This window comes from Anabrus simplex, chromosome 3 (assembly GCF_040414725.1).
Source record: "Anabrus simplex isolate iqAnaSimp1 chromosome 3, ASM4041472v1, whole genome shotgun sequence".
Classification (NCBI taxonomy): Eukaryota; Metazoa; Arthropoda; class Insecta; order Orthoptera; family Tettigoniidae; genus Anabrus; species Anabrus simplex.
The window spans coordinates 121010928-121033009 of NC_090267.1; the positions used below are offsets into that span (position 1 = coordinate 121010928).

At 37.6% G+C, this 22082-nt stretch overlaps 1 protein-coding gene across 1 annotated transcript in view; it reads left to right on the forward strand.

Moving 5' to 3' along the window:
• LOC136866682 (protein O-mannosyl-transferase TMTC1) overlaps nucleotides 1-22082 on the forward strand; it is a 1311158-nt gene that overhangs the window by 909651 nt on the left and 379425 nt on the right. The window contains exon 9 of the mRNA XM_068226806.1: nucleotides 11806-11927. Within this exon, the coding sequence (XP_068082907.1) occupies nucleotides 11806-11927 (122 nt within the window). The remainder of the gene's footprint in view (nucleotides 1-11805; nucleotides 11928-22082) is intronic.

Consider the following 22082-nt stretch of genomic DNA (forward strand, 5'->3'; position numbering starts at 1 on the left):
AAAAAGCAAAGATATGAACCACAGAAAAAAGGGAAAGAAAAAAGGGGGGGACATGGGTGAACAATCGCAAGTAAAGACAAAACAATAGTACACTAGGAAAAAAAGATGAAATGAAGTATGAATTGTCCATCCCTGCGGCAAGCCAAGGGGTTAAGCGGAGAAATTTTTTAAGAGGGAAAAATGAGCCTTACGAATATCATTAGGATTGTCCAAGGATTGCAACAAAGCTGTAACAGGGGACGGAAAGGAAAGAATGCGAAAGGGCCCAAGCCAACGGGGAGAAAGCTTAGCAGATAAGTGTTGAGAGGAGGAACTGATGGGAAGGTTTTTGAAGAGAACTAAATCCAAAGGTTTGAAGGTGGGAGAGCGAACCCGAGAATTGTAAGTTTTTTTATGGAGGTCTCTGGCTTGAAACAACTTTTTGAGAGCATCTTGCAAATGATCAGGGGTGAGAAGATGAGGTGGTGTGTTCAACAAAGAGGACAAATCCCATGTCAAAGAGAGAGGGGTGTGTAATTCACGGCCTAAAATAATTTAGCCGGAGTATAAGAGGTTGAATTATGAACAGTAGCGTTTGATGCCAAGGCAAAATAAGGCAATTCGGCATCCCAAGTCCGGTGATCATGTGAATGAAAAATAGATAGAAGGGATTTTAGATTACGATGATAACGCTCAACGATGTTAGCTTGAGGGTGGTAGGGGGAAATATTGATTTTCTTAATCCCATGAGAAAAACAAAAATTATAGAAGAGTTTAGAAGTGAAAACAGTAGCATTATCAGACACCAACATTTTAGGAATTCCAGTGATGGGGAAAATTTGGGTAGATAGTAAGTTAATAATTATCTGGGAAGAAATAGTTCGTAATGGACGAAGAACAATAAATTTAGAAAAACCATAGAGTAAGGTGAAAATATAAGAGTTAGATTTCGAAGATTTTACAAGAGGTCCCACAATATCAACATAGAATTTCTCAGCAGGGTAAGTAGGGGGGGAGGCAGCATAATTACCATAGGGCTGATGATTGGGGGGCTTATGTTTCTGACACAAGTCACATGAGCGGACCCACGAATATACCTCTTTCCGCATCTGAGGCCAAAAGAACTGAGAAGCAAGACGAGCATAAGTTTTAGACATACCAAAGTGACCCCCAACAGGGGATCCATGGAAATATTGAAAAACCATTTGTCGGAGACTGGAAGGGAGAACGAGACGAGGAGTGGCGCGCGGAGTAGGTTTGAAAATTAAAAGCTGATTGTGGAGACGAAAGGGGCCAGAATAATCGGGAGAAGAAAGATCTTGACAAAGTTGTTGACAATAAGGATCAAGTTTTTGATGATCAAGACATGATTGAAAGGAAAGGGGAAAATTAATAAGGGAAGAAATAGAAGTAACAGAATTGATAGGAAGTTGATTAAGCTCAGAAAGATGAGATGAAGTATCATCAAAAAGCCGAGATAGCGCGTCAGCAACAGAATTATGATACCCGGAAACGAACTTGAGGGAAAATTTGAAACGGGATAGGCGAAGCAACCATCTACCGGTACGTCCAATTTTGGGGGCATTATGTAATAACCAAGAAAGGGCCTGGTTATCAGTACTAACTAAAAATTCGCGATGGTCTAAGTACTCCGCAAAATGCTCAATGGAAAGAATGAGAGCTAAAGCCTCCCTTTCATACACAGAATATTTACGTTCAACGGGGGTAAGAAGACGACTGAAATAAGCAACAGGTAAAGTTTGATCGTTCTTCGTCTGCTGGAGAACAGCACCTATGGCAACATCGGAGGCGTCAGTGGAAAGTTCAAATTTAAAATCAAAATCAGGGATTTGCAAAAGAGGGGCCTGAGAGAGCTTAGATTTTAACGTATCAAAGGCGGTTTGTTGAAGAGAAGACCAATGAAATTTGATACCTTTACGTTTAAGCAGATTGAGGGGTTCGGAAAGTAAAGAAAAATTAGGAATATATTTGGCATAAAAACCAATCATCCCAAGAAAAGAACGTAATTGCTTAAGATTAGAAGGAGGAGGTATTTTGTGAATGGCAGAAACTCTTTCAGGGTCGACAGCCACCCCCTGTGAACTTAAGATGTGACCCAAAAATTTAATAGATGTCTGGGCGATAAGCACCTTAGAAGGGTTGACAGTTAAGCCGACTGAGCGGAGGCGAGTCAATAATTCACGAACATGGAGTAAATGGGTTTCAAAATCTGAAGAATAAATAAGAATATCATCAATAAAAGGAAATAAGTATTTATATTTTATATCAGCAAACAAGGAATCCACAAACCGCTGCATAATTTGTGAGCCAAGATTCAAACCGAAAGGGACTTTTTTGAATTGATATAGTCCATTCGGGGTAATAAAAGCGGTATAGCGAGAACTAACGTCATCTAAAGGAATTTGATTATAAGCCGAATTTAAATCAAAGATGGTAAAAAACTGAGCATTTGAAAAATGTTGAAAATCAGATTGCAATTTTGGCATGGGATAGGCATCATAGAGGATGCGAGAATTTAATTTTCTATAGTCCACTATAAAACGAGAGGATCCATCGGGTTTATCGACGATGAAAGCGGGAGAGGCATAATTAGAAGATGATGGAATAATAGTCTCAGTTTGAAGCATTTGGTCAACTAAGGCATTCAAAATTTTCATGTGAGGGGGACTCAAAAAATAAGGAGAAGAACGAACCGGGGTAGGATCAGTAAGATCAATGTGAGCAGAAAAATTTTTAACGGTGCCCAAAGTGGGGGTAATGACATCGGAAAACTCTTCAAGTAAGGACTGAACGCGGTCAGAATGAACAGAATTTATAGGTAAACATGTAGAGGGATGAGAAAGAGGGAAGTCAAAACTATGAACCAATGGAATAGACTTAGAGGAAAAATGAAAAGAGACCGTAGAGTTGACCGAATCCAATATAAGTCCAGTATGGGAAAAAAAATCAAAACCTAAAATAATAGGTGATGATAAGGTCTGAACAACCAAAAAGGTAAAAGGCCAAGAAAAATCTTGCATCTTAATATTCAAAGAAATAGCACCAACGATTTCTAAAGGTTGATTGCAGGCAGAAAGACAACGTACAGTAGAGGGAGAATAGGAGAGCTGGGGACATAAAGATTGCAAAGATTGAAAAAATGACAAACTAATAAGAGAAACAGCAGCACCAGAATCTAACAAAGCAAGAGAGGGTAGGTTATTAACGGTGACGAGAACATGAGAGGTCGGAGGTAGGAAAGAGGTAGAACAAGGCGAAAAGGAAGAAGAGGTGAAGGGAATGGGTGAAATCACAGAGGTAGGACGAGGTGTCTGAAGAGTGTGGGAAGGCAGATTTTCCCCATGAATACGCCGACTGCCTAGCGGCGAGGGGGAAAGGCGTTTCCCACAGGCAGAGTGGTGCATAACTTAGAAATATGACCCGGTCCTTTACAGCGAAAACAGACAATGGGGGAACGAACATTACAAGGACGCAGAGCAGAAGATGATGTGGAGGAAAAGGAAGACGGAATAGGCGGTGGTGGAACGGAAGAATAATAAGAAGTATCGCTTAACGCAGACAAAGCATGAGATTGAGCCAGATTATATAATTGAAGCATAGAAGTTGGAGGGTTCAGTGCATTAAAAAGTTGTCGAAAGGAGGGAGTAGCATAAAACTGAACAATCGAAATTAATTCAGCAACATTGTGGGCAATATTTAGTACATCACTATAAGTAGTGATAGAATCTAAATAATCATGTGCGGATTCAGTCGGAAGTTGGTGACGACGAATGAACTCGGTACTGAGTTTAAAACGTATCTCATAAGGCAAAAAATAATTATGAATAGCATTACGTAACTCATACCAGGTGGAAAAATGAGACATGTTATCCAACCAAAATTTAGAAAAAAAACCCGTGGTCTTAGCGGATAACAAACCAAGCATTTGAGGAAAAGAGGCTATATTGAGATTGAGAAATTTACGAACAGAGAAAAGCCACATAGTAAGGTTACGAGGATCAGTCGCTATTAACTGCGGAACCTGAAGTAAAGATTGTTTGATAATATGAACATTCAAGGAACTGTCAACAGCACTAAGTTGGGGAGTGGATGGAGAAGAATAGGGGCCTAGATCCGGAGCCATGTTGTGATGGTGAAAAAACGGGAAAGATTTGTGATCAGAAAACGGGTTAGTGGATGAAGGAGTCGAAGGATAAGAGAAGGAACTCGGAGGAGTAGAAATAGAAAAAGAAATCAAGTCATTGACGGGAGGGTTAGGCAAAGAAAGATTATGATAAGTAGGAGGGGGAGAAGAATTGTCGTCACCCAAAGGGAAATTATCAGAGAAGCATGCCATAATGGAAAATTTACTAAAAGAAATGGAGTAATGAGAGAAAAAGGTCTGCTACCATTTGTGGGGTCTCATGAGTGTGTGTGTATGTGACGTGGAGGTGGTATGGGTAGGTCTGTGTCGTGTTTTAGGTAAAGTATGTACGCTCAGAATATGATCTCGCCATGCACCAGAATGGGAATGGTAAGACAATGCACCAAGAAAAACACAAGGCATGAACCAGTATACTAATCCAACTGACGCAGCACCAATCAACGCACGTGATGGCGTAGCAAAAGGGGTGTAACAACACTCCAAAAAAATATATATATAAGTCCGTCCGTGCACAAGTTCTCAGGTAGTTTTCAATTTTCAAGGTGAAAGGTTTTCAGCAGAGCGCATAATGGAAGCATTTTCACTGAGTCCATGTATTCAGAGGAACCGAGGTAGGCACAAAATTTGAGGGCAAGGAAAGGGATACGACAACAAAAAAAGGGCAAAGAAGAAATAGATTTTTTATAATAACAATATATTAGCAAAAAACACCCAGAAGAAAACATTTACAAGCCAAAGAAAACAACAATCATCCAAAGGTCAGTTAGTTCTGACTTCCAAAAGAGAAAAAACAGATGGGACAACCATATTAATTTTTTGATTTGTTTTTCAAAGAGAACGGCTAGACTCGAAACCTTCAATAATAATACAACCTCTTTTACATGAGGAGTGTCCTACACAAGGAAAACAGAAATATACGTATGAACACGAAAAAACATTAAAATTTGAAAGACATATGGGCCACTGTACAATAATACATGTAGAAGAAAAAAAGCGCGGAAGGGATGCGGAATAGGAAGGTGGGGAAAGGGGAGGGACGTGAAAGAAAACAGTACCAATGGCTGCCAACAGGGATTTGGAAAAATAGGATCAGCCAGTATCGATGAAATTCGAAAATAGCAAACAGAAGCTAGGCGATAGTTCAATTGATTCTATTCATGCGTTTGCTCGGGAAAACAGTTGAATTTCAATGGTTCATATCGCAGCAATCACTTGATGTATCACAAAGTCCAACTTCGGAGTGAGATGGTAATGTAATTCCAAAGTAAGGTACCGCTATCAATAGCTGCAGTTAGCTTATTATCAACATGAACTGTCATTGGTAGCCAGTAACGGCAATTTGAAAATTAAGGAAGTGCAGCATTAAAAGAAAGTTCAAAGAACAACATGGAAATGAAATAAATTAAAGTTTTCGCTCACCCGTCCAGCAGTCGTAGCTTTTCAATGGTATACAAAAGCACATTTTAAAAGAAACATTGCACACAGTCCAGCTGGTAGCAAAATAAAACCAAGTCCTCCCTCCACACAAATCGTCGTGTTCATCCCAACTCGCTGCTCAAGCCCAGAGCAGGCCAATTTATATTCAGGTAGAAGCGTCCAGAAAGGACGAGAGCATACAGTACCCAATGCGCAGCGAAGCGGTAGGGGAAGGAAAGAGGGAGGGTAAGCAGCACGAGCAGTTGAAGCTGGACGGGCGAAGAGAGCACAGGCAGGTTAGTAGCGGCATATGCAGCGTAGTAAACGTAGAATCCATAAAACAGTAGAAAAATTCGGAGCACGTTATAACGGTATAACGTTAGTTCTTACGTTGGATGTCCTCCATAAGCCCTACTAGTGACCTAAATTCCCAGTCACGTGATAACGCGTCTCTTTTCATCTCGCTCGCAGTTGGAGTGAGAAAACACCAAGTACAAGCAATCCTGCACTGCCTCGCTGCTAATTACCGACAACTAGTGTTGGGTCGCGCGAGTCAGCGTACTGTCATTCGCATCCCGGAGCGGATAGGAAAATCCTAAGTTGGACAGTTTTTACCGTAGAATGACGCGGAAAACATATTTAATCTCCTGGGTATCATGACATCCTATAGGTGACCTTGTGAACGGTCACACTAGATAGGTAAAAAAATTATATTGTGAACATAATACATAAAAATGTGTAGTATTACTAAGAATATGTAAACACATGTAAAATGAAACACAGGTATAACCGTATTAGAACCGCAATTCACCGCAATTCATATTTTCAGTTATCTATAAATAAAGGCTTACATAAGAATTTGGGCCCTAGTAAAGAGGTATAAATAGCGGTGAAATCAGGAAGTAAGAGCAAGGGGGAACACCACAAAGGTGGAAATAGATATGTAACCCTGGTAATTTGTGTAAAGCACATGCAAAGATACTTTAGAAATTATGTTAGTGTGGAGTATGTATTATGAACAAGTCATGTCCATTTCCTAAAATGTTCGTTTGATTAGATCGAGCAGCCGTCTTGAAACTGCGGGGTTCGATGGTGTCCGGGTTGTCGGGAAACAGAGAAAGCCCCATGGTCCAGCAGCCAGAGTTCCCTAGTGCCAAAACCCCGTTCTGGAGAAGGAAGAATTACCAGCCAAGCTTGTGGATTACAGGGGTTATTTTCTAATTATTCAATTTCACATTCTGCCTCCCGTTAAACTCCCGGCGTTGCGGTGGTGCACATTCCAGTCACAGCATAAACAAAGTTATAACATAATGAAAAATGATATGGTGTCTGTTTGTTTGTTCCGGATAAGCTCGAAAATTACTGTACCGGTTGAGCTGAAATTTCGTAAGGATATAGCTTGAAATCCCGAGTCACGTAAGGGGTAATTTAGATTTTGATATATTTCACTGTTTTCAACAAGTGGGGATACCTATACCAAAGGAACACAGTCTGTTGCCAGTAGCCTTGTAAAAGATAGTTCAACATTTATTTAGAAAATTAATATTTTAATAATGAACAATTCAGAATTTCATTTACCACGAAGATTTTGACCCAGCATTAAGGCGCTCAAGGACAACAATTTTATTTTAAAATGTCTCCTTTGTAGATTGTGAAATATCTTCAGATTAACAGTTCAGGAAAATTGTGTCATGTCAATGAAAATATGTTTGATGGAGTTCACTCATTCTCTTAATATCTTAATCTATATATACAAAATAACTTGTCCTGACTGACTGATTCATCATCGCCGAGCCAAAACTACTGGACATAAAGAAATGAAATTTTGGGGATATATTCATATTAAGACGTAGGTGCTCGTCAAGAGAGAATTTCTGGATATTCCGTGGCTAAGGGGGTGAAAAGGGGGGTGAAATTTCAAAATGAGTGTATCTATATCACAAAACGTTAAAAGTTTACAGATATAAACATTGGTATTTAGAATCTTCTTTAAAAATAAGGAAAAACTTATTTTTTGTTTTCAGAAAATCCCAATAGGAGGAGTGAAAAAGGGGTTGACGGCCTTTAATCAGGATACCGGTAATTATATCTCAGAAACTGAAGATATTACAGACCTGAAAATTGGTACTTTTGATCTGCTTTAAGAATAAAGAAACACGTATTTTTTTGTTTTTGGAAAATCCAATTAATGGGAGGGTGAAAAGGAGGGTGAATTTTTAAAATGAGTGCATCTATATCTCAAAACTTTTAAAGTTCACAGAATTAAAAATTGGTATTTAGAATCTTCAATCAAAATAAGGAAACACGTACTTTTTTGTTTTCGGAAAATCCCAATAGGTGGGGGTGAAAAGGGGTGAAAAATTGGTTGAATGCCATTAAAGAGGATACTTATATCTCAGAAAATGAAGATATTACAGACCTGAAAATTGGTGTTTGGGATCTCCTTTAAAAATAAAGAAACACGTATTTTTTGTTTTTGGAAAATTCAATCAATTTGGGGGGTGAAAAGGGGATGAATTTTTGAAATTACTGTATCTATATATAAAAGATTTAAAGTTTATAGATGTAAACGTTGGTATTTAGAACTTCCTTTAAAAATAAAGAAACACGTATTATTTGTTTTCGGAAAATCCCAATAGGAAGCGTGGAAAAGGGTAATAAGTGGGGTTGAATGCTTTTAATGAGGCTGCTTATATTTCAGAACCTGAAGATATTACAGAACTGAAAATTGGTGTTTGGGATCTCCTTTTAAAATAAACAAAGGCGTACTTTTTTGTTTTGAAAAATCCAATAATTGGGGTGTGAAAAGGGGGTGAATTTTTAAATAGAATGCATCTATATCCCAAAACTTTCAAAGTTTATAGATGTAAAAATTGGTATTTAGAATCTCCTTTAAAAACAAAGAAACACGTATGATTTGTTTTCGGAAAATCCCAATAGGAAAAGGGTAATAAGTGGGGTTGAATGCTTTTAATGAGGCTACTTATATTTCAGAACCTGAAGATATTACAGACCTGAAAATTGGTACTTTTCATCTGTTTTAAAAATAAACAAGTAATTTTTTGTTTTTGGAAAATCCAATTAATGGGAGGGTGAAAAGGGGGGAGAATTTTTAAAATGAGTGCATCTATATCTCAAAACTTTTAAAGTTTACGGATTTAAAAGTTGGTATTTAGAATATTCAATAAAAATAAGGGAACACGTATTTTTTGTTTTCGGAAAATCCCAATAGGTGGGGGTGAAAAGGGGGGAAAAGAGGTTGAATGCCTTTACAGAGGATACTTTTATCTCAGAAACTGAAGATATTACAGACCTGATAATTGGTGTTTGGGATCTCCTTTAAAAATAAACACATATTTTTTTGTTTTCGGAAAACTCAATTAATGGTGGGGGGGCGGAAAGGGGATGAATTTTTAAAATGAGTGTATCTATATATATAAATTTTAAAGTTTATAGATGTAAAAGTTGGTATTTAGAACCTCCTTTAAAATAAGAAACACGTATTTTTTTGTTTTCGGAAAATCCCAATAGAAAGGGTGGAGTAGGGTGAAAAATTGTTGAATGCCTTTAATGAGACTACTTATATTTCAGAACCTGAAGATATTACAGACCTGAAAATTGGTGTTTGGGATCTCCTTTTAAAATAAAGAAACACGTATTTTTTGTTTTGGAAAATCCAATAATTGGGGTGTGAAAAGGGGGTGAATTTTTAAAATGAATGCATCTATATCTCAAAACTTTTAAAGTTTATAGATGTAAAAATTGGTATTTAGAATCTCCTTTAAAAAAGAAACACGTATTTTTTGTTTTCGGAAAATCCCAATAGGAAGCGTGGAAGAGGGTAATAAGTAAGGTTGAATGCTTTTAATGAGGCTACTTATATTTCAGAACCTGAAGATATTACAGACCCGAAAATTGGTATTTGGGATCTACTTTAAAAATAAAGAAACAGGTATTTTTTCGTTTTTGGAAAATCCAAATAATGGGGGGTGAAAAGGGGGGGGGAATTTTTAAAATGAGTGAATCTATATCTCAAAACTTTAAAAGTATACAGATGTAAAAATTGGTATATAGAAGTGACTGAAAATGGTGTTGCATTCAATAAGGCTAATGATATCTAAAAAATGAAGATGTTACAGACGCGAACTTTGATATTTGGAATCTGCTTTGAAGGTAAAGAAACACGTTTTCTCGGAAAATCCAATGAAGTGGGGGGTGAAATAATTGAAAAATTAATTGAATTAATTGTGTGAGAATACATATATCTAATGAAAACAAAAAAGTTGTATTTGGATCTCCTTTAAAAAATAAAAACGCGTTTTTTGGGGGGAAACCATCTTGGGGGGCGGGAGTGAGAAAATTGAATTCCTTTCATGACGACACATAAATCAAAAACTGAAGAAGATAGAGTAGTGATAATTGGTATTTAGAAGATCCTTTACTATTAAAGAAACAAGTATTTTTTGCCAGAAAATTCACTTGCGCCGGGGGAGGGGGGGGGGGTCGAGGAGTGTGAAAGGAACTGAAAAATGTGATTTTTTTATGGGGATAATTATATCTCAAAACCGAAGGTAATAGACGTGAACATTGGTGTTTAGAATCTCCTTTAAACATAAAGAAAACGCCTTCTTTTTCTTGGGGGGGGGGGGTTAAATAAACTTAACGGTGGTGGGGTGTAAAAGGAGGTGAGACCAATTGATTTTGCTGTTCATAATGTACTTATAAGGAGCCTCCGTTGCTCAGGCGGCAGCGCGCCGGCCTCTCACAGGTGGGTTCCGTGGTTCAAATCCCGGTGATCCATGAGATATTCGTGCTGGACAGAACGGAGGCGGGACAGGTTTTTCTCCGGATACTCCGGTTTTCCCAATCATCATTCATTCCAGCAACACTGTCCAATATATCATTTCATTTGTCATTCATCGATCATTGCCCCAGAGGAGTGCTTGGCAGCCGGCACAATTACTATTGTCGCCGCTAGATGGGCTTCATTCATTCCATTCCTGACCCTGTCGAATGACTGGAAACAGGCTGTAGATTTTCTATGGACACATTCTGATCATAAACCGATCATTTTTAATCTTTCCTGGGTTCGTTTTGAACAGCCATCTTTTCCTTCGGAGAACGTTCTTAGATTACAGTAGACTCTCCTGGCATACAAATAAATATTTAAACACGTTTGAAATAAACGATAGGAATGAGATTGACCGTCAAATTGTTCACCTCTATAATAAGGTCAATAATGCATGGAAGTATGTCATTCGTATCGCCAGAAATCCCCGCACACTTGCCTGCGCACGACAATGGTGCATGTCACATTGTCAACAATGATAATGACAGCAGATGTAATTTACCGCCGAGTAGCGGTCTTGCATCTTGCTGTGGGATCCAGAATATATAATAATAATAATAATAATAATAATAATAATAATAATAATAATAATAATAATAATAATAATAATAATAATAATAATAATGTTCTGGACCATCGTCAAATTGAGCGGACCGCACTGGAAACGGGTCCTGACAAGGTAACGACTACGAACACAGTCCGGCCGCGGGTTCAGTACCACCAAGGCACCCAAGACGACACCACGCCGGATCTCCTTCAGGATTTTAACCATACTAAAAATGCTTATAGGAAAAGATGGCAAAGATTTTGGGACACAACTGACCGCGTGGAATACCTAGACCTAGCCGGGGAAGTACGAAATCGATTACTGGAAGAAAGATTGAAAAATGTGAGGAACTTTGCTGTAATCTCTCAGAAAACGAGTCAGATCGCAAATTTTGGCCGATTCTCTCAGAAAACGAGTCATATCGCGAATTTAGGAGGATTATATATAAAACGTTAAGCATTCAATTATAAATTTCATTATAATACCGTAGCGAAGCACGGGTATCTTGCTAGTATTCTATATAAATTCAACAAATAAAACTCACCCTATAAATTAAGTATGTACTGAAGATGAAGTCTTCCAATTACTGTTAAATTTAATTAGATTACTTTGATAATAAGCGAGTTAAGAATAAATTCCATTGCAAATTACAAGCACTACTTTATAATTATCTACTGTGTATTAAAATATTAGCACTAATTGAATGAAAAATGTAGTGTGGATTATAATAAAATGGCATTGAGTATAAAAATATATAGCGTGAGTTATTGAATATTGAGGCAATAGTGAGAAAATAACTGCATTTATAATTCCCCTCATACAGTACACTACTTATTTGCTATGTTTCAGCCCCAGAGACATCCTCCACTAGTGTTGGGAACTATGCTGCTTGTCCTACCCTTCTTACCGGCAGCAAATCTTGTGGTTACCGTGGGATTTGTGGTGGCCGAGCGGGTGCTCTACATCCCCAGGTAAGAGGAATCGCTGCTATTTATACCGCTATGTACGAACAACTCCCAAGTAGTGACGGGAGTTGTATAATAATAATAATAATAATAATAATAATAATAATAATAATAATAATAATAATAATAATAATAATAATAATAATAATAATAATAATAATAATAATAATAATAATAATAAGTGTACCAGTCGGTACACCTCCACGCCGCTAATTCAAATATTGCGCCAATTGAAATTTCCCTACTGGAGAAACTTGGAACTTTAACTACTGAACTAATTAAACGGTTATTCAGAAGATGTCACTGAGTGTTTTTTTTTAATTTTGCCTTTGTTTTTTAACGATTAAGAAGTGTGGACAATCTCTAACAGATGTCTCTACCCAAAACTATGGTAATACACTCTGGTGCAATGGAATGAACTTTCTTGAAGAAATATTGTATTCCTAAGTTTTGTTTTTACTAAATTTTGTTCTGTGGTTTGTGGGTTGGCAATATAAATCCTTTCTTTCCGCCCGTTTTGAATGTAACCAATCAGGAATTTATGTAATTAATTTTCCACCAATAAGGTGTTTCTTCCTCGTCTTGTGTATTAGTTTTTGCTGTTATGCAATAAAAGTTTGTGGGCGGGTTGTTATCATTCATGAAAGGCCTCGAACTTTCCACGAGGGTATTAATAATAAAAACAAAACATAAATTTGAAATAATTGATTATGAAATTTAACTCGATAAACCGACTCTCTTTCCGTAATCATCAACGCACAAATCCAAAATCTTAATAAAGTCCTAAAACTGCTGATTTTCTTGTCTCAGGGCCACTTCAGTAACATCTTTCTTAGTGTGTGGATATGTAGCAGGGGGCGGGACGCGCCTCTTTCTGCGGGCAACAGATCTCCAACAAGGTAATGGCCTGTTAACATCTTTATTTCTTGCTAGCTCAGCAGTTTAACTCTCGGAGAAGGTTCGAATCCTTTAATATGTAACCCATCTTTTAAAATGTAAATTCTTTTTCTGCCTATGTAAAATCTATAAATTTTACTGTAAAGCGGGATAGAGAGTGCTTCACCCTCTCGAACTCCCCTTCATTTTGAAAAGGAGGTGACTACGTTTTCATAACCGTTCTTCTCTCCTTTAATGTAGTAAAGTTTTCTCATACGGGTCACCTCCCTAGCTTGGGATTAGCCCCTGTATATCGGCCTAGAGCCACTTAGGTTTTAAAAGTGTATTTAGGAGTGCAAGTTTACGCATACAATCCCTTCTGTACTTTGGGCCAGTAACTTAACCTGATGTTTTGTTTTCTTCATGCGAAGGCCCGGTAGGTTGGGTATTATATACCCCTGTTTTGTATGCCTTGATGGCAGTTTGGATAAGAGTCTGTTATTGCCTTGATAGGCTTGAAAGATCGAGAGCGGGTCAGCTCTTTATGGTGTTGTGGTAAAATTGCCTTAGAGAGGCTTGCGGTTAATAGCTGGGAGCAACTGCTCCTTGTACTTAGGGGTTGTCTGCCCTTTAGCAATTGTGGTTGTGAGCTGAGAGCTCAGAAATTAAACTTAGGGCTCGAAGTCCAAATCTTGTAACGAACTGTAATTTGTTAATTTGTTGATCTTCTACTTGGTACCTGTTATACTTTGTTATTTGTTGATTTTGAAAAGAAAATATAACCTTGTTAAAGTTTTAAATTAACTTTAATTTTGTAGTTGAGACCTATTCCAGCCCGCACCTTCTTTTACCTCTACCACGGATATCTCCGTAACAATAATAATAATAATAATAATAATAATAATAATAATAATAATAATAATAATAATAGTAATACGCAATAATTCAAGAAATCACACAGAACATTTGGAATACTGAGAAAGTTCCAGAAGACTGGAAATGTGCACTAATTCACCCACTCTACAAAAATGGGAATAAACCAGATACAAACAATTACAGAGAGATTTCCTTACCATCAGTCGTCTATACAATTTTCTGTAAAGCCCTACTGAAAAGATTGGAAAAATGAAACCGAAAATATCAGGCAGGGCTTCGAAAGGAAAGATCATGCCCAGAACAAATCTTGAACCTAAAAATTATTTTACAAATTTGTAAAACAAAACAAACAATAATTACCTTTTTTTGACTTCAGAAAACTTATAACTCAATAGTCCGACAGACACTATTCAACATACTTGAGGAATTTCAAGTCGACATAAAAATAAGGGAATTGATCAAGCAAACTCTAGCAGCCACAATAGCGAAAGTTAAATTTATGGAATAAATTTCAGAGCCATTCGAAATTACAACTGGGGTCAGACAAGGCGATGGATTATCATCACTAATATTGAATCTAGTTCTGGAAAAAAGTGGTTCGAGAACGGAAAAATGAAACTAAAGGTATCAATACTGGTAGACTTCTCAAAAACAAAATTCACCTCGATTGTCTCGCCTTTGCAGATGACTTGGTAATCCTCTACAACAACAAACAAGAAGCACTCCAGTTCACAGAAAAAATGAAATAGCGGCAAGAACAGGTCAGCGACTTTCGTATGAAAAGACAAAGTATATGGAAGGTACAAAATTAGGATTTAACAACCATCCTCTAATCGACAGATATGGAAAATCTCCCAAGTAGACAAATTCACATACCTAGGCGAAATTATACATCCAAACGGGATAAATCAGCAAGCAAACAAAGAAAGAATTACAAAATCACGAAAAACATACAAAATTATCTGGAGCATATAAAACAAAATATCTATATCCCATAACGCAAAATTACGGCACTACAACACAGGTGTCAAATCAGAAGCCCTTTATGCATCAGGAACTCTGATAATTTGTGGCAGATCACAAATAAAAAATATCGAAAACAAGAGAGGAAAATTCTCAAGAAAATTCTGTGACATATATGCGAAAATTGCATTTGAATGAAAGGGAAATCACAGGACATCTATCGCGTAACATAAAAAATCACAGGCAACCTTAGAAAAAGGAGATTAAAATTCTATGGTTTCCTGATCAGGATGGATAACAATAGGCTAACAAAGAATATACTCAATCTCGCAGCATCTCTAAATAATCACAACAAATGGCTTACAGAAATAAACAAAGATCTTCATAAAATGGATATAAATGAAGAAATCATGCAAGACAGAAATAATAACAGAAATATCATAAACAAACACGAATTTGCTGATCAACCTAAAAGTCAAGGTACAGAATGGACGGAAAAACGCAAAAAGAAGCACAGCGAAAGGATGACGAAATTTTGGGAAGACAAGAAGGAACGTTATGTTATATAAGTTCGCATGCGCTCCTTAGTTGGGCATAACTAATCACAAATAATAATAATAATAATAATAATGATAACAATATGGTCACATTAACTATTTATAAGGTTATCAGAGACACGATATAGTATGTAAATGTATGTGAACTAAAAAGCCTGCTTTCCACACACTTGATTCCTAGAGTATCCATTTATTCCTTACCAGTTATAACAGAATGAGGGTCAGTGGCGGCTCGTGTCAAAATTTTTAGGGGGTTCACAACAACATTTTTGTTCATGTCTCAAATCAGCAAAAAAGTAACATAAGTACATAAATCATTTCAATAACAATTCCTTGTACGGTTCCTTCTTCACAAATAATTTGGTATAACCCCTGTAACCGAGGATAAATTTTATACGACACTAATTTGTTACTGTAGAACAAAAGTAAAATTCACAATAACTTTACTGCACTGCAAATATTGAAGGATGCGAAGACTTCTTGGGTTTTTAAACAGCACGAAGTTCACCTGGGTGTTAGTGTAGAACCAAACCAAACCCAATGGCCTACAAAGCGACTGCTGCTCAGCCCGGTGGTCTGCAGATTACTAGGTGTCGTGTGATTAGCACGACGAATCTCTGCACACGCTCAACATGCAATCAAGTTCATTTTGAATAGTGTGGGAAGTACCTTTAAAAACGGTAGCACTTTCCAAATGCTCTTAGAGCTTACAAAGTTTAATAGTCCCCTGAAAATCCCAGGATTACCAGAAGTATCGCTTTCACCGTGGCCACGCAAGGATAGTTCGAAAGCTCCACAAAACTTAACACAGTCGATTAATCTAGACAGTATGTACCTATTTGCATCGACTTGCTAATTATGTTTCTTAATCGATTCATGGTAAGCGGAATCCAGCTGTGTGGTGATATTGACACGGCCTAACATAGAGAATTCAATACTCGCGTTTTTGTGTGTATGAGAATGTTCATGTTTATTTATTTTTCCACTCAAATGAGCAAGGTCTGTGCACCCAGCTGAATTCCATACACTTCTTTCTTTGCTGAACAATAAACAGGGCAAACAAAAAAGGCATTCCTAGATCTACATCCACAGAGCCACTTGCATATTTCGTACATTTCTCTCTTAAACTTACGCCTATACTCGCGTTTGTCAGTTTTTGTAACTTTTTCGTTAATCAGATCTGGTCTGTCCGGTCCAAGCCTTTTAATTTCTGACTTATCCTGATAGGTTAATTTCACTGGTTAAAATTACCTAAACGGAATTCATTTCCTCTTACACAAAGAGTACCACGGTCACAAACCATACAAAGAGAGAAGCAAAACAACACTTAAATTAATTTCACTTGAAAAGATTTTCCAGTCACAAGGTAAAGCAAACTTCTTCCCGCGATTACAAACACCTGTTCACAAAGAGCTAGAAAATGCCTATTTAGAATTAGGGTACTAGCGAAATCTGCCGGTAATGTAATGCAATAGTAGCTCCTGGGAGGCTGTGGCTAACCGTAATAGGGGAGGTGGCGGACCCTTGTGGTCAACTGTAATACTGTCACTGGGTTGAGGGTTGCTCTAGACAGCAAGGCACGTACCTTACCGTGCTCCTCGCTAATGGGAATATTCAGTGCATAAACCATGACGTCATCTGCTTTGCGCATGCGTATAGTCTTCAGCACAATAGCGCATTATCCAGTGTGCTCGCTGCACTGTCAGTCAAAACGAACAACTGTCGGTGTAACGGAGCTTCGATATAAGTCGAATGCTTTCGATCGATTCTCGAAATCAGGTCGAAAGAAAGAAAAGTTTTAAATTATCCATGAATGCGTAAATATGAATTAAAACTGGGTGTTCACGTGCTCCTGTGGTCCTGAGAGCCCACCGCCACTGATGAGGGTAGTGAAAAGTATTTTTGCAAAAAGAAAAGTAATTTATATTATCTTAATAAATATTGTTATTGTAGTAGCTACTTTTCATAAAATCGGACAAATTTACCCCTAGAATAACTAAATTATTAAATTAACCTACTCTACCAACACAAATGTTGCTTGAAATCTACTCACTCTCAGTTTATAAAATGTAGATTAGGTACTTTGAGTCGACACATAAATATATCATAAAATATACCGTAGTTAATTAAAAATGAACAATTGCGCGTATTTATTAGGAATCAGGTATTAGTTGATGTGTATGCGATGGTATGTTGTAAGAAATTACAAATGGGCCCAAATATTAGACGTTATTTTAAAAACATCAGACCATGGATCTCTATCAATGAATATATTGACCTATTGACATTTAGAGCATTATTCATAGCATGTTGAACATAATGTACTGTATAATTGCACTTACCATATAACAATGACGTATAGTTTGTACACATCATACATTATTCTGCCTTCTTTAGAAAGATACAACGAACACCGTTTCCTGAACATTTGTGTTCCAGAGACAAAGAATTTGCTCTTCTGTTCAGAAAATTACTAAATTTTCTTTCGTAGTATAGGGGGGATTAATGTGTTCTTCTCATGTGTCCTTGAATTATGTTTGCTGAATCATGAGCAAACTACTGTTGTTTACTTCAGTTGCCATCTTGTTATCAAACCTAACTCTACAATTATGCGATGTAATTTGCCAATATTTATCAGACTGTAGTATTAATTTATAAGATATGACTCATTTTTTGAACCACGAAATGTATGTACCATAAATGGTGTGCTCACTCTATGAATCCTGGCCGCATGGTCTTCCGAAGCCTAACGCCATTAGTAGTAATAAAAAAACTACCATTGTTTAAATGAACGGTATCGTGTGAGTTTGGATGGCAAGTGAAGGTTTTTTCTGATAAGGGAAGACCTAAACATGGCGGAAAAGGTAATTTATCATAGTGAAAAAAATGTGCGTTGTGTGTTAAAATTTCTTCAATTCTGGATGTTTAACATACGGACCAGCAGTCGAAGGTACCGAGAAACATAAATACGGTATTGACGAACATAAGGCAGTCAATAATGTAAAGGTGTCAATATATGAATCCAGAATTCCGTATTTCAAGGACATGTACAATATAGAGTATTTGTTATCATATTATTCATTGAAATACAAGGTGTAAATTGAAGTCCTTCGGTAAGTGTCGAAAGGAGTACCTGTGAATATCAGCCGGGATATGTGATTATTGTCCTGAAGAAATCAACATCTAGTTAATAATCGTGCAACGTTTTAGGTGAATATATTGGGCACTTAATAGCCTCCGCGGCACTGTGGCAGCGCGCCGGCTTCCAACCGCTGGGTTCCATGGCTCAAAGCCCAGTCACTCCGTGTGACATCTGTGCTGGACGAAGTAGAGGCGGGACAGCATTTCCTACGGGTACTTCGATTTTCCCTGTCGTATTTCATTTCAACAACATTCTCCAGCCGGCACAATACCTATCCTCGCCTCTCGATGGGGGTTTACTCATTCCGTTCCTGACCTGGTTAAATGTCTGGAAAACAGGCTGTAGGTTTAGGACTACAGAGAAGCTGAGAAGTGTTCTGACGAAATGTTATTATTCCGGAAGAAAGAACAGCACACACATGAAAGAGTCAATTAAAGAATATGTTACGAAGTTTCATGTCAGTCACAGTTGAGGCGAGTCAGTAGGGACAATTAACATATTAACGATGCATTAGAAGCCAGAGAAATAACGAACATATCTTTCTCGTTGAGATGTGTTAGAGTTTGCAGACTAATCTTTAATCGTTGATGACGTACAGTATTATGTTACCACTGCAATATGAAGAGTAGCCATCTCTAAATACATGGCAGAGATATCATTGAAAGGAAATTAACCCTTTAGGTTTAGGCCATCTTGTCAATTAGTGTTTGCATGAAACTAAGCGTATTCTGTTTATCGTCCCATACGACTTCAAAACTGACATAGAAAGAGTGATTAAAAGACTAACCACGACCATATTTTCGGATGTCAACGTGCCAAACTACCCTTGATCTGAAACAAAACATTTTCGAGTAGATATCCACGTGTATGCAATTAAATGTCCATTGAATCAGCAAGGCTTCAATAGTGTACTGTAGTGCTATTGCATTGAACCGTTTGTAAGTAGATTATACAAGAAGACGAGATGTGTATGTCCAACCTTTTTCCCGTTTCTCTACGGGGTCGGGTATGCAGTGAGATGAACCTTTGTAGTGAGTTTTTACGACCAGATGCCCTTTCTGACGTCAACCACATCAAACGAGTCAAGGAGATGAAATGAATGACGTGATATACGACAGTAGGAAGGGAAAGAATCAAACTCGGTGCTGGCACTTAGCCTACTCCTGTCGAATAGCACCAGGGGTCCGCTCAAGTTTTAACATCACCATCCGACGGACGAATCACTATCAAAAGCATCATATTCCCTCACTCCATATGAGCACTGCGGAGAGGTTTGGAATTTTTATCCAGGCTTATGATTAGATTTGATTTCAAACTGTGTACCACCACCTCCCCTATCTTGAAACGTTTTTCGACCAACGGGACTTGAACTGGCTAACCACGGTGTCAGTCCATACAGACATTAACGCCTTAACGATCTTGGCCACCAGGCGGGTAGAAGCTGAGCTACATTGTAGCAAAACAACATCGCAACGGACAAGTCGAGAGTGATTTCTAGATTGAGGGCTTCAGAAAGTACGCTATAAATAAAATACGAGACTTGTCATGTATATACAATCTTAATTCCAACCTAATTTTTAAAATGCGAGCGAGATCTGTAGCAGTGAAAAATTCAATTTAAATTACATTTTACATTATGTCTTTAAATGCGTCTTCAGAAATAGCATTTAGTGTACGTGACAGTTTTTAATAACAATATGAAACCCTTGAGTCTGAGAAGGATTTTCTGATCTCTAAGACATAATCAACTTATTTCTGTTTACCAGTATTCATATTTTAACATATTCATCACTCTTACTCCTCCCCACCACCACGCACTCTCTCTCATTCAATTTCTTCCCATTGGGAGTAACTTGCGTGAAGAACAGGGGAAAATTACGTTACGTGTTTACTGAAGCAGGTGTTCGATTAAGATCCAATCAATTACAGGCCTCAGATGCAATCTTTCCGTTGAATGGCATGAAAACAGGAAATTCTAAATTTAGCGATTGAATTTTCTACAGAGGTTATCGGGTTATATCGACCTAATTCGAGCTTAGTATTCAATTTAAGGATTCAATTTGATCATCAAGATTTGAAATGAACAATTCAATTCATTAGAAAAGAAATAGATAAAAGTAATTGGAGTAATGAACAAGGGATTGCTTCTTCTTATTCTTCCTCATCATCACTCATCACCATCTCCATTATACAGCATTTGATCAAAGATCGGGAAAGAGAACCCTTCTCCAGTTCCAATACCGACAATATTAAGTTGGAGATTATCAACTGAACTAATTGATCCCTATTTTAAGAATTTAACAAAAGAGGACAGAGAGCAGGAAATTTCATTATTGTAGTACATAATTTATTTTGCGTTAGTTTATCCACTGTAGAAATGACAAACTGCAGGTAAACGTAAAGTTTTGTGAAGACCAACCCAGAGGCAATTCTTAATTAATCACTACTGTGCTATTTACAAGTAGTTCACTTTTGAGGAAGAGGAGCAAAGGATTCGAGAAATGTAAAAGTTTCTCCAAAATGTATCTCTTTATCACAGCATAGATGGTACCCAAATGATATCCTGTGTACGGTATTAACCCTTTGACGTCAACTTCTTTCTACTACTGATGTTTCATTTGGTCCAGTACAGTTTGAAAGAAAAATTGCATTCAGTGAGGGATCCCTTGTTAGACATATTCTTATATTCTAAAAATAAACTACTTATTTACAAAAGACAAGATGCCTATGTGTGGCTCAAAATCGAATTTCTAGTCCAAGTGCGGCCCCGGAAGGTGTAGGCGATCGTCCATGTGCGGCCATGGAAGCTTCAGGAAATCCTCCAGGTGTGGCTCTGGAATAACTGAATGGAAAAAATGTTTTCCTTCCCATTTTCTTAGACTTACGTCCTGTACTACGACAGTCAGATAAATGTGAGGTTTAAATTTTTGTGGCAGATTGCGCGTTTATCCGGAAGTTCGAATGAAAACAAGTAATACAACTTCCTCTTATTTGCAGTCTGGAGGAATATTCTCTAGTTTAGCTATGCCGAAGATGAAGTGGCAGTTGAAGCTCTTACCTAGGACTCTGCTCCTATCTTGGATTCGACTCTAAGAATGAGGACGGCTACGCATCGTGATGAATCTTCATCTGCATGATGCTATAGTAAATGTTATTATGGTGTAATCTAAATGTACATTTATAAAATACATCACGCTTTCTGTCCAGCTATTTTCGGGGTTTTAATAACTTACTGACCTAGCAATTTGTTCCTACTAACTACCGGGTGCTAAAATGAAACTGACCCGGATAATATTTACAATAGAACTGACGTAGTATTGACCATCTTTAACGAACATCACAGAAAATGTTGGAATTAGCCTCATATGAAGGAATTAAAAACTGAGGATCCTGAATTCCTGACTCTATTTCACTCAGAAACCACCGGCATGACCCAACACGCGACGTCCTTTTTAATAATTTTTCCACAAGAAGATCTCGTAATTCCCACATACACACACAAACGGCGTTGAGATTTCGTCATACTTCGTTCCAGGCTTTCATTCACTAGAACATTGTTTTCTAGTGTTCGAACTCTTTACTAATAGTTACTGTTTTATTCACTAGAGAGCCCGCTTTGCACCATTCTGTCACTAAGTTTTGCATTGTAGACTTCGCTGGATGTTTGGGCAAAACACGTCCAGCCTTAAACTCTTGCGCAAACAGTTCCGCACAAGTTTTCCACAAATTGTGCTTCGCGTAACACTC